This window comes from Peromyscus californicus, unplaced genomic scaffold, assembly GCF_007827085.1.
Source record: "Peromyscus californicus insignis strain IS unplaced genomic scaffold, ASM782708v3 Scaffold_6__1_contigs__length_162567912, whole genome shotgun sequence".
In the NCBI taxonomy this organism is placed as follows: domain Eukaryota; kingdom Metazoa; phylum Chordata; class Mammalia; order Rodentia; family Cricetidae; genus Peromyscus; species Peromyscus californicus.
The window spans coordinates 101546179-101560054 of NW_026294584.1; the positions used below are offsets into that span (position 1 = coordinate 101546179).

The 13876-nt window shown below is 46.9% G+C and overlaps 1 protein-coding gene across 1 annotated transcript in view; it reads left to right on the forward strand.

Moving 5' to 3' along the window:
• The first annotated feature begins 7198 nt into the window (after positions 1-7198).
• Positions 7199-13876, forward strand: part of Antxr1 (ANTXR cell adhesion molecule 1) — a 196673-nt gene continuing 189995 nt past the window's right edge. The window contains exon 1 of the mRNA XM_052720148.1: positions 7199-7726. Coding sequence (XP_052576108.1) covers positions 7581-7726 — 146 coding nt within the window. The 5' untranslated portion in view covers positions 7199-7580. The remainder of the gene's footprint in view (positions 7727-13876) is intronic.

Sequence of the window (13876 nt, forward strand, 5' to 3'; positions counted from 1 at the left end):
ACCCAGCCCATGTTTAGGGTTGGTCTTCTCTCCTCAGTTAACTCTCTAGAAACCCTCATAGTCACCTCCAAATGTACCTCCCAGGGGTTTCCAAATCTAGTCAAGCTGACCATGAAGATGAGCCATCAAAGTAGATATCTGCAAAGTATTTGAATCAACAAGCAAGTTAATAAGAATGAATAGTAAGTGTACTTATTATTAATACATTTTATTGAGTATTTGGGAATTTCATATATACATACAATATATTTTGATCATATTCACCTTCCACTCCTCCCCCAACTCCACCCAGATCCACCCCCAATCTGTGCTTTTTAAATGGGTCTATACATCTCAAAAACTAGAACAAGGGCCGAGATGGCTCAGTGAATAAAGGCACTTGCCAAGCAGGCTTGAAGACCTGAACTGGCTCCCAGAACTCTCAAAAAGTGAAAAAAGAGAGCAGACTCTACAAGACTGTCCTCTGATCTTCAATGCACATGTTATAGCATGCATGTCCCCTACCCCGTGTGCGCACGCGCACACACACACACACACACACACACACACACACACACACACACCACACCACACATCACAATACACCACACCATACCACACATCACAATACATCACACTACACATCACACCACACCACACCATACACACCACACCACACATCACACCACACCACACCAAACACACGCATCACATACCATACACCCATATCACACACACCACACCACACACACACACACACACACCACCAAACACACACATCACACACACACCATACATACATACACCACACAATACACTATTCACAACACACCACAATCCCCACACACCATACATACACCACACATATACCACACACACACACACCACACAGCCACCACACATACACACCACACACACACACACACACACACACACGCACTTCACACATTTCACACACACACCTACACATACCACACACACCACACACAAACACCCCCACACCCTCAATCCCACATACACCCCACACACAGCACACATACCACATACATTTAACAATACACGCATCACACATCACACATCACCACACACACACACACACACACACACACACACACACACACACACACACACGCATGCAGGCACCCCACACACAGTAATAATAAAAAAGTGACAGAAACATCACTGGTTGTTAATTGCACTCAGACATCTCACTGGAGCTTAGCTATTGAACATTCTTGGCTGGTGGAAATAGGACGTCAGCCATTGGGTTATTATTGATAGCCTAAGTCTGTTTTCCATTTGTTTCTTACATGTATCCTAGGAAACCACCAATTCCCAGTTGTTGCTAGATGAGCTAAAGTCTTCATCTTTGCATTTTCACAAGTTGATAATATGAAAATCCTACATACAAAATGAGCTTTGATTCATTGTTAGAAAAATCACATGATCTGCAAGTGGTTCCAGAAGTGCAAGTGCATTTTTTCAGAGTCTCCCAATAGCAATAAAACCCAAAATCTATTGAGTTCTTCCTGAAGCTGTGGATGATATATTGTCTTGTTGAACTGCTGAACAACCCAGCGAGGTAGGCAATATTATTCTCTATTATGCAGTTGGGAATTGAGCTGAGGGCAGGCCAAGGAACTTGCACAGCCAGCATGGGCAGAATCGCTTCTCCTGAACAGCTTAGTTTGAGACTCTGCTCTTCACTTGTGGGTCATCCCAACTAGTTCTGGAGAACGGCCATTAAGTCTGCATGTTTTGATAGCTTTCATCGGGGAAGAAGGCGATATCAGACAAGGAAGGAAACAAACGGGCCACCACTGTTTGTGTTCCTCAAACCACTAAACCCATTTCTGGTGTTCTACAGATATTTATACCTTGAAGGGCTCCATGGGATTGTTCCACAATGAGCAAGGCTCCATCACAGCACCCATCCACACATGCCGTCCACATATGGACCACGTGCCCATACACTCTGAGGGTCACATGCACACAGTTTAGAAGGTAGTGTAACAAGCCCTCCAGACCTTAGCACAACTGACCCCATGGTGGAAGTACCATTAAGGCCTTGAAACCCAGCACATAGGCAGCAACACCTGCTAAAGTAAGAGCAAAGACCTAATCGATCCAAGTCCACAGTTCTGGAAAAGTCTCTAAAGACACCACCCTTGCTCTCTGGCTTCTGTAGTTCTAATTCCGGCTAACTGTTCTTGCTAACTGAGGTATGTCAACCCAGGATGTGGCTTCTGTGCTTAAAAGCTCACCCCGAGAAAGGCTCTGGGCTACACTGGGGTCCTGAGCACCCAGTGTAGTCACTGGTTGGCTAATAAAGACTTTCTATTGACTTGAACCCATGTCCAAGTAGTCTTCTCTGGTGGAGACCTCACAACAATGGCCGTTAGAAGGATCAAAATGATTACCGGCTTGACAGGCCTCGAGAGATTTTTCCCTGCTCTCTCATCGGTGTGAATTGGTCTGGGATCTGCAAGTAAGACCCTCAAATATGACCGAGTTGAGCAGAATTGGCACTGAACTGACCTGGTTTGTGATTAGCTTTGTTCAGCTTATCTAAGATAGCTTTCCATCATTCCAGGCTCGTCAGGACCCTGGACTGTACTGACCCACTTCAGCTTTTGAGTTTTGAGTTTAGCTGGCCTAGTCTTTGCTCTCCATGAAATGAACTGTTTGTTCAGCAAGGGTAGGAGAATGAGTTCTTCAGAAAGCTGGGTTAGTAATGACTGTCAACATTACAGAATTACCTGGGAGCTAAGCCTTCCAGCATATCTGTGAGGGAGCTTTTGTATTGGGTCATTTGAAGTAGGAAGACGCACCCCGACTGTGGGTAAGTCCATTCCACAGGCTGGGGCCCCAGCTGAGCCCTGGCATTCACTGCTTTCTGCTTCCAGACCTTAGATGCAATGTGACCTGCCGTCTCAAGTTCTTGTCCCCATCGGAGACTGTATCCCTTCCTATTTAAAGTCCCCCTTGTTGCTTTTTTGTCCCAATGGTGAGAAACGTGGCTAATACAGATGATGTGTGGCCCTAGCAGAGCTGGCTTGTGAACAAGATTAAATAGGATCTGTCGTGGGCTGATAATTGACCCATCTGCAGCAGGGGCTAATTTTTCGGAGGGCTCTGGATCAGCCAGTGTTGGGTTACATTCCATCTTGAGTGGGTTTCATCCCTTCATGGCAAGGGTTGTTAGCAGGGCTTTGGGCTGGTGCTTTGGAATGAGTCAAGGCTTTTGTACTGAGCCTACTTGAAGCTAGATGCAGTTTGGCCTTGGTGGGAATATTAATGCTCCTGAGTTGAACAGCTCTGGCCACTTCTGGGCTGAAGTTGCCGATGGCCTGGCCTCTGGAATACCCTCACGACATCTTCCTGCAGACTGGGCTTTACTTGATTACTGGCACTTTTGTTTATCCCATCACCAAAGTCAATATGGCTCAGATTCCTCAGAAATTCTATTGTTCAAGATAAACTGCTTCTAGTAAATACTCCCCTGACCTTTTTGCACATGGTGTGTGGTCCCAGCGACCAGTGAGACATCCAAGAGCCTACAAATAGTGTATTTACCAGATTGACCCAAAATGTACTAGAATGAACCAGATTTGTCCATATTGGTGGCAACTATTTATTAGGGAAACAACTTAAATGTTATTCAGTCTGCATTGTCTGGAGCCTTTTTCCAAGCCTTTGTCAATAGCCCAAGGAGCACTTTGGTGCCCAATGAGATTCTGGGAAGATTAGGTAGTAGTGTGATAGATAGTGTGATATCAAGTGTCTGAAGCTTGACTGAAGGACCTGGATCATGGGAGGGAGGTATCAACAAGTGAGTGAGTCAGTAAGAAGCTGACAGGTAGGCATGTCATATTTAATAACTACTGTCTCAGTGGGGGAAATTCAGCCCCCTCTGGTATGGCAAGTGCTGTGCCAGACTGAAGCCATGACACCTCAGTCTGGTGGCAAATTCTCTAACCTCTTGGAAGACAAAGCGTTTGAGGTTTATTGAATCCTTAAATATCTTGGTGCTTTTCCTATTGCAGATAAAACATCTGAATTGTCACAAACTGCCTCCTTATTCTTTTGTCTCCTGGAAAGGAAGATGTTCCCTTCCTAGTGACAGAGGCCAGGATCGCATCCATCTGCTCTTCTCCACTAGAACACTCCTTAGTGAAACTGACACTTGTCCAGTTGTCCAGGGGTTCCCAGGGCTTATTCTCCTGACCTCCACAGCATGTGGTGCCGGTTAGATCCCTTCACACCCTGGCTTCCACCTGCATACCTGGGGGGGGGGGGGGGAGGAGGAGGAAGGAGACGAGGAGGAGGAGGAAGGGGAGGCAGCTGCAGTGGCTGAGGCAGCAGCAAGCTGGAGATGGCCAGCTTGTATCAAAAGGTCTCTGCAAAATCCTGGAAGAAAGGCAGGGCAGCCGGTACACTGCAACGCCTGAGTTCCTCCAGCTACTACCCTGCGCTCTTGAGGGCCATATTTATCCTGGGGATGGGATAAATCTTCTATCTTCTACCCTCCACGCTCCTCTCTTAGCTTATTTTGAATAGGCCCTCCTCCTGCCCTGGTTCTATGGCCTCCTCCTGCCCTGGTTCTATGCCTCTGCCTGCCCTCCATAATGGTCTTTGGCTTTACGGGGCTCTGTCAGTGACCCAGTGCTCTCTCCTAGGCTGACTCTCTGAACCACTCTCCCTATAATATTCTCAAGGCATTCCTTGGCCACCCAAATGCTTAAATAGCTCAGAGGATCCTGAGGGCATGCAGATGAGAGAAGATGTTCCTAAAACCTCCCTGGTTCCTCATGTCCCTCAGTTCCCTGCAGGGACAGTCAAGCTCTTTCCCTGACAGTCTCACAAACATGTTCTTTATTACTCTGTCCTTAAAGTCCTTCTCTTCCTGGACCAGTACTCCCTGGTTTTCCAGCCTGCATTAGTCCAACTGGTTTCTGTAGACTTCTCATCTCTTATCACAGAGCTTGATGAGGTCAAGATTTTTTTTTTTCTTTTGAGGCAGGAGAAAGTATGGAAAAAGCAAACTTGGACCAATTAGAGTATTTTCACTTCCCCTAATTATTTTTTTCTTACAAATAGTAATTCCCAAAATGTGGGTGCCAGTAGGTGTTACCTGAAAACAGCTTCATAGACAATCAAGTCTGGGAAACTGTCAAATCACTTTTGTCCTACAGAAATTCTCCAAGGGTTAAAGTGATAACAGGCATTTGTCAGTTACCTGGTATTGCATAACAAGCTGTCCCCCAAAGTCAGCTGCTGAGAATGCAGCCAACACTGTCTCCTGCTTCCAGGGGTCAGGGGTCGGGGAGGGCCAGTTCAGGTGCTTGCTTGGGTCTCAGAGGCTGCAGTCACCCGCAAGCTAGGCAGGCCCCGGAGAATCAGCTCTCAAGTCACCAGGCTGGTGACTGATATTGGTTGTCAGTGGGGATGGCAGTGTCCAGCCACATCAGGTGGAGGTGCTGGGGGCTGGGGTTTCTCATAATACACCACTGTATTAGGCAGGTTCTCTAGAGTCACAGAGAACTTGTGGAATATGTATATGTATATGCATATATATATATATATATATATATATATATATATATATGAAGAGAGAGATTCATTCACACACATATACATATATATGGAACTTATTGGAATGACTTACAGGCTGCAGTCTGACTAATCCAACAATGGCTAGCTGTAAATGGAAAGTCCAAGAATCTAGTAGCTGCTCAGTCCCATGAGGCTGGATGTCTTAGCTGATCTTCTGTATATGGTGGATCCTGAAGAAGTAGGCTCCAATGCCAGTGAAGGAATGGATGTGCTGACAGGTGGGGGCAAGAACAAACCCTTCCTCCTTCCATTGTCCTTATCTAGGCTTCCAGCAGAGGGGGTGGCCCAGATTGAAGGTGTCATCAGCCTCAAGGTCTGGAATTAAGGCTTGTTGTCTTCCTGCCTCAAGATCTGGACCACAGGTGTGCCCTCCACTTCTGGATTGTAATTTGTTCTTGACAACCAAGAATAGCCATCACAGCCACTGAGCCTCCCCCGGGTAAGTGAACCAAGAAGAGGGGAAGCCACAATATCTCATACATGTGCCTTAAAAACCAGACACCATCAAATCTGCCCTATCAAATAAGTCACTTACACGTTCCTCTATGCGGGAGGTGTGTGAACTGAGGCTGGGCCGCTCTGGAGATCACCTCAGAGGGGAGCTAGTGTGATTCGCTAATAATGTGCTTATACAAAAAACCAATCAGTGACTACTAAATCATTCCAAGATACTGAAATATGCTTTGGAGGAAAACTACCAGAACGGCCGTGGTGGGCAGCAAAGGTCTCAGAGGCTCTGGAGTGGAGGGCAAGAAGTGTGCCTATGTAGAAAAGCCTTGAAACTGGGACAAGAGTGTGCATTGACTGGTGACTTCCAGAGTGGTGGGGAAGCTAGACCATGTGTCCTGTGGGAACTGGGACTCAAACTAAGGAAGGCCCACCAGTGTAGAGAGGCAAGCACATGCCTTGCTGGACAGTGCCTAATGGCTTGCACCGTAGACAGCCTTGAAAGCTGTGTATTTCCTTGTTCCGTCATCAAAGATGGGGAGGGATGACGAAGCTCACAGGCAGAAAGGAAGACCTGTTATCACAGACTCCCTGAAATGTGGAGGCAGAGGGCCTCGATCTAGAGGCAGCAGCCTCAAGGCAAGCCTCACATTTGGGGGCATTGTGTGTGCCAAGTTCACCCAGGGCCCTTCATGATCTGAAATAAAACTAGGTGAGGTCACTCGATGGCTCAGATCACAAAGGCCGTGTTCTTCCCTGCTTCGTTTGCACAAAGGCTCCTGTTTGAAAAATCCTGGCCTGGGGTTGGAGCCACCCTGCTGGAAGGAAATGAGTTTTCATCAAATGTTTACAGTGACTGTATCTGCAGATGCAGGACAGGAAAAAAAGAAAGCAAGCTTGGAAAGGCTAGAGAGAATGGAAAGGAGGCTGTGGGAAAGACAAGCAGCAAGACAGAAAGGAAGGATTAATTAAAGGCTTACAGATCACCTGAAAACTCTGAGGTTTATCATCCGTGATCACCAAAAGCCCCCATCCATTCCTGCCCAATGATGGTCTAGCAGACCCCAACAACACTTTCGCCGCCCTTAGCCACAAGGTGGCACTCTTTGGACTTTCTTCCCCCACCCAAAAAAAAAAAAAAAACAAAAACCACTAAGAAGGAGGGGAGAAGGGAGGGAGCGAAGACACCGCACTGCCCCAACCAAGAACAATTTGAAAACCCACCCCATCATACTTAAAATCTAGGACAAAGAGCCGTCGGGACGGAACTGCTTCGACTGCAAAGCTTCAAGCTTAGCCTGGGAGCGGCCTGAGGGCCCGAACCCAGCAGCTCCACTGAGCAGAGCGCCCTGGGGTCCCTGAAACCCGAAACCCCGGCGCAGAACCGGCGGAAACCAGAGCGAAACCCTTGAACTTTTCTGGACAATTGCTTCCGGGCGTTTCCAAGGAGCCAAGGGACTCGACGGGAGCCCCGGGCCGCGTATGGCGAACCCCTGAGGTCTCGCGGACGCAAGAGAGGCCAGCGCTCCAGCTGTAGCATGGACCGCTCTGGGCGCCTGGGCGCGGGCCTGCGGGGACTCTGCGTGGCTGCGCTCGTGCTCGTGTGCGCCGGACACGGGGGACGCCGCGAGGACGGGGGACCAGCTTGCTATGGGGGATTCGACCTCTACTTCATCCTGGACAAGTAAGTGCCTGGAGGATGCTGCTCTCCAGGGGGTAGTCCCCAGGGCGCGCCACTGCTGGACTCTGGTCCCCAACTGCGGGCTGTCCGGTCTGCTTTGCCTACTTTTCTTGCCGTCCCTGGCCCCAAGAAGGATGCAGTTGACTCTGTTTGTCTGGCTTCTCACCTTGGTGATAAGGGATTGCAACCAGAAGTAGAACTTGCAGATACTTCCTAAGTAAGAGGCAAGGGTACTCTTCAAAGCCAGCCATCTCCTTTTACAAATGTCCGACCACAAAATACAGTCTTTGTTCTCCTGGCTTGATGCCTGATGACCCTGGGTACTCAGTGGAAGTCCAAGTCACGTATTCTCTACCTCTGGGATTCCAACTGGTCCTTCGTGGGGACCTCAGCCTTGTAGGGGGCTGAGTACCATCCCTGCCCCCTACCCTATAGACAGATGCCAGGCACTCTGCCACTCTTCCGCCTGCGTGGAGTCAACCTAAAATGCTTTCAGATACTGGCAAATGTCCTCAGCGCCCTTTGCCTTCAGAGCTGAGATATAGGTAAATTTGGGCTGTTGGCTTTTTGACTGATGGGCTGCCAGGGAAGCCAGCATGATTGGCCTCCTGACTAAAATGGACTTTGCTTAAGGGAGAACTGAGTTACGACCAGTTCAACACTTTCCAGATCCCCACAGGGTTGCCAAGCCGCAGTCACTCAAGTCTGCTTCATGCGCTCTGCTGAAAAGCAGCTACAACAATAAAAGGTCCCTCAAGATCCGGGCTCCTCAGATCTGCGCCAATGCCAGGAGAGGCGCTTGCAGTGCAGTGGTGGGGAGATGAGTTTCACAGACTGGAAAGTATTTGGGAGTTGGAACAAGAGTCCTGAAAAATAAGCTGGCCGCTGGACACCAAATGTGCTTCGCAGTTGCTGGGGTTTGGTTTTTCCGTAGAGGCTGTTTTCAACTCCAGATTCTTTGGATAAAAAGTGAGATCTCTTCCTTACAGATTTACGAGTGAAGGTGGATACTTAAAATTCAGGCCCAGGCTAAGAAATGGAAAATCTTTTGTTGCTTTTAGCAGGTGGGAGCTGGAGCTCCTGGGTCAGAGAAACTCTGGGACTTTGTCTGAAACCAAAGGTGCTCGCATTGTGCTCTTTTAAGAAGATTTCGGGGCTGGGGATGCATCTCAGTAGGATGCTTGCCTAGAATGTCCAAGCCCTGCGTTTGTTCCCCAGCACCACAGAAACCAATAAACTCAAGGTGGTGGTGGTGGTGGTGGTGGTGGTGGTGGTGGTGGTGGTGGTGGTGGTTGGTGGTGGCGGTGGTGGCGCCGGTGGTGGTGGCAGTGGCCGCGGCGCATGCCTATAATACTTGCAGTAGGGAGGCAGAGACAAGAGGGACCAGGAGTTCACAGTGATCCTGGACTCCTGGGCTACATAGTGAGTTTGAGGCCAACCCAGGTTACCTAAGACTCTCTCTCAAAAGACAAACAAGCAAACAATAACAATAAAAACCATCGCATCACAGGTTCCAAGGAACTCATGGGGAAACTTGAAACTTGAATAACAACATCCACATCAAAATCACCATTTCCACAGAGGACTGCCTGGATGCTGTGAACATAATCAGGTGTTCCTAAGTCTATAATTTGAACTGAGCTTTTGATCCGATTTATAAATTATTTTATTGAGATGATAAAAAAATAGCAAAATCATCTTAAAATTATTTCTGAGAGGTGACAACCAAGTCAAAAGGTATAAAACATTTTTGGAAAATAATAATGAAGACATAATTTCTCAGCAAACATTGAAATGTATTAGCAGGAAAATTAATGAAAACAGTTTGGTAAAGTTCAAAGCATACGTGGACAAAAATAGAAAAATATATAATTACCTATGAATTCTTAGTGACATTTCAAATAAGTGGGGAATAAGTTCATTATTTTTAAAAAATATTCTTTGGAAAATGGTGACGAATATCTGTGTAACCTCAGGCTTGCATCTTATAGAGAATGACAGGAATACAGAAGCCATGAAGAAGAATAGAAGGAGATTTGAATATATAAGCACTGTGCTCTTCAGGGGGTGAAAAATAGCATAAGTGAAGCATAATAAGCTAAAAAGGTTTTTGCAATCTAATTTACTCTCTGAAATCTGATCTTAGTATGCAAAAGCTAATTAGAAAATAGCCTTATGTCATAATTTCTCAAGAAAAATATATGTGAAAGTTAATACACGAACAAAAACATTCTGTTTCCCTAGTAATTAAAGAAATGAAAAGATCAAACAAGATACTGTGCTTGCTAGGTTGGCAGAGGTTTTTAAAGCATTATAGTGTCCAGTATTGGCCACCTATGTCTTGTCTTGCTAGGGACGGTGTAAACTGATGATCTTTGTGGATTTGAACTGCGTGATAGAATTTTCTAGAAGGTCAGGAGTGTTCTGTGTTCCTGCTGTCCAAAACAGTAGCTACTTGCCATATGTGTTCGCCATGCAAATGAGGACGTGAACTTTTAATTTTGTTTAAATTAAATAGTCACATGTGGCTGCCATGTGAGTGGTGAGATGATGCTTTGGCAGGAAGTATTGCATGCTTTTAACACAGCTAAAGATCTTCTTTTCCATCCAAGTCCTTATCTTCCAAAAAAAAAAAGAAAGAAAAGAAACCCTGCAAAAAAGGAGCCCTTACTGTGTGTCTATGATAGTGCGGTTTATAGTAAAAAGCTGAGAATTACCTAAATGTCTAACAATGAGACTTAAGTAAGATATGAAATATGCAGAGTACTGTATATCCATTGCAGATTGTGTTTGCAAGATATTTTAGGAGAAATATGTAATACTTATACTATTATGTTTCCAAACATTCTATGCATTCCACCTTTGTAAGAAGTGAGCCCAGGCTTGATGCCAACACTTGGGAGACCAAGGCTAACCTAGGCTAAGTAACTAGATTCCCACCTCAGAACAGAGCAAAATAAAGCTACCCCCTGCATGTGCATGTCTGGACTTACTATTATGATAGAGTTCTTCTCTAGAAGATAAGAGTTTCAACTTCTGAATTTTCAAATTTCTCTATAATAAATATACCAATTTTATATTAAACAAAATGCAATTTTGAATCCTGTTTCTGTCTGTTTCTGTTTGTTTTTCGAGGTAAGGTTTTTCTGTGTAGCCTTGGTTGTTGTGGAACTTGCTTTGTAGACCAGGCTGGCCTGGAACTTGCAGAGATCTGCCTGCCTCTGCCTCCTGAGTGCTGGGATTAAAGGTGTGCACCACCACACCTGGCAGCTGTGAATTCTTAAGGAATGTATGGAGAGGGGCTCTGGCCAGTGAACTGAGTTCCCAGCCCCTCACTATTAAGAAGAAAGCCATCCCTTTCACATTTAATTCTAGGCCTCTGGCTTCCCATCATTGTCTTTCTGGGGTATTTTTGTGCTGAATGAAAAGCTTGCTAGAACTTCTACATTGTATATACACCTCCAGCTTGTCACCTGCAACCAGGGGAATTGATGTGATTTTTAAGCCCAGAGCTGGAGGATGGGCCACCAGGCAGGCATGGCAGACTGGCCACAGGGTAGTCCCTGCAGACCAAGTCCTGTGTCCTGGAAAGGAACTCCCCAGACACTTCTGTGCATCACCAGACCGCAGCAGAGTGGGAAGGGAAAGAATGCTGACTGGGTTTGTGCTCGGGCTTCTGAGCCCCTTGGCTGCTGGGGTGCTAGCTACAGGCAGGACCGTGGGTCCCAGGGAACGGAGTCTGCGGCCACTCTCCCCGACCCCACCCCCCACCCCCTGCAATTGCCTTCCCTCCTGCAGTCAGTTCGCTTTTCTGTGGCATTACAGCTTGGCTCATTTCAGCTTTGAGCAGGATGCATCTCTGGCCTGGAGGGAGCCCAGATTATATAGTTAATGGAACGTCATGTTTTCGCAACCAGGAGCAAAGACTGTATAATGATAACCCAGAACACCACAGTAACCCAATAGGGCGTTATTAGGGGCTCTGGCAGCGGGGCTGCACAAGGCTTTACACTGATGGAATTTCATGTTTATATAAACATGCTTTTCTGGTTAGAGTTGGGAAGAGTAATTTGCTGGGAATTCAATCAGGGATTCGAAAAGTCCGATTTGGAAGGCCACTGCTCAGAGGCCAACAGAGCTTCTTTGAAGTCTTCAGGACCCACCGTGGACGCGGATGGACTTTTCCTTCTGGCGGGGGCCTTTGTAACTGCAATGTGCATTTCTATGCCACGTAGTCATCTTCTTCATGTAGAGGGAGAAGGCTGATTTTTTCCATCTCCAGTCTCGGGGAAGTGCTGGCCATGATACGTGTGCCATAAAGACTTCAAAAATAGAACACTCCAGAAGAGAGCAGGGGTGAGGGTGGGTCTATAGGGGGGACTTACTTTTCACCCCACCGATGTTTCTATCTCCTTTCCCCAAACAAAGGAAGCCCATCTTGCCACTTTCTCAGACTTCCATTGGGTGTTCTGAGATGTGCTGATCTGCAGGGCTGTGAGGGAGTGTGGCACCCCAGGGACATGGGCACGCAAGTAATGGATACGGACAGATATTTGTCATCCTAGGCTGGAACCTCCCTAGGTAGAGTATTGTTTTTCTGGGAAACAACCTGGGCTCCCAACGATTAACTTACAAAGGAAATTTTGAAAGTCCAAATTCAGGTGAGCTTCCCAGCCTCATGTGCTCTCACCAGGGTCGGAGACAGCCTTGTCTAGGAGGTAGACAGGAGGGTCCCTATATTGTAGATGGGAGAAACTTTAGTTCACCACTCCCGCCCCCGGATTAGAACTGTCTACAATCAGGACTAGATCTTGACAGAGCAGCAGAGCAGCATCTTGTCTGTTCCGGCCTCCCAGCCTGGCCCTTTCTGCTGTCTCTACTCTGTGCCCTTGGGCTGTAATGAGAAGCACATGGCGGTATAGCCAGCAAGATCCAGTAGGCTCCAGAGACTGAAAATCCCTGCACCATGATTCAGTAAATCATGGAGCCCAAGCCGTTAAGACTTGCTTAATTACGGAGCAGCTGCTGGACCACTGTGCATCAGCTGCCACTAGTGGGAAATTCGCATGCTCCTGCCTCCACCCCTCTCACCTCCCAGAGATCTGGGGCTAGTGATTCACACTCTGGGGTGTGATCAGTGCCTCGGAGTGTTCTGCACTTGGAGGTCCAATAAGTCAGTGGTTTGTTCAGATTGAATCTGATGGAAAGGGGGAATTCAGGCGTGCAGATGTGTCAAGGCGCACGGATGGAGCCTGTTTTCCGCAATGCCTTGGAAAGTCGTTTAGGGTAAGGAGAATGCTAAGTTGGCACCGATCGAGGGAAGCAGAGTGTTAGAGCATCCCTCCAACAAGCTGCAATAGTAACCATAAAATACACCAGGACAAACACTTCTCCGGGGCCAGGACTTTATTTTGTTCAAATGTTCCAGCAGTTTGCTTCCAGGTTTGAAGAGAGCCTGCTGGGCCAGGCGATAGTAGGTAGGACTGTCTACAAACAGAAAGACTTGGTGTGTAGTAGACAGGAACTAAGTAAGACGCAAGCGTTTGTTGTGTGTTTCTCTCTGGGTGAGTAATCTACCTCTACTTTTACCAAGTAAATGACCTCTACTTTTCCTAACTCTGGAGACCTGGGAAAAGTCGGTGTTTCCCTGAGAATAGAGTCGGCAGGGGGGGTGCTGGAGGAAGGCATCTGTCCTATAATTATAACCTGTAATTATCTCCCAATGTCTAGGAACAAACTCTGGCAGCCCTTGAACAGAGAGAGCTGACACATAAATGCAAATTAGACTCACTTTATGCTAATTTAAATGGGTGTCTGTTTTGGGTGTCAGAACAAGAGACCAGATCTAGCACTTGTACTAATTTAATTATTCCCTAACACAAGACAACGGATATTTGGACATTTTGACATGTTTTTCAGACGTGCCAAGTTCTCATTGAAAAAGTCATTCAGTTTCCCCCATCACACTTGGCTTACTCTTTTCCTGTACTTGGCGTAGATATGTTCTCAACAGTGATGAAAGTGACTGAGGCACTTGGCCCCACAATGAAAACCCGGATAGCACAGTGCCTACAGCAAGCCATGTCCTGTCCCAGGAGGTGCAAAGAAGGCCGAAGCCGGAAGCCGTCTGGACTGGTGGCCTTTTAGGCAGAG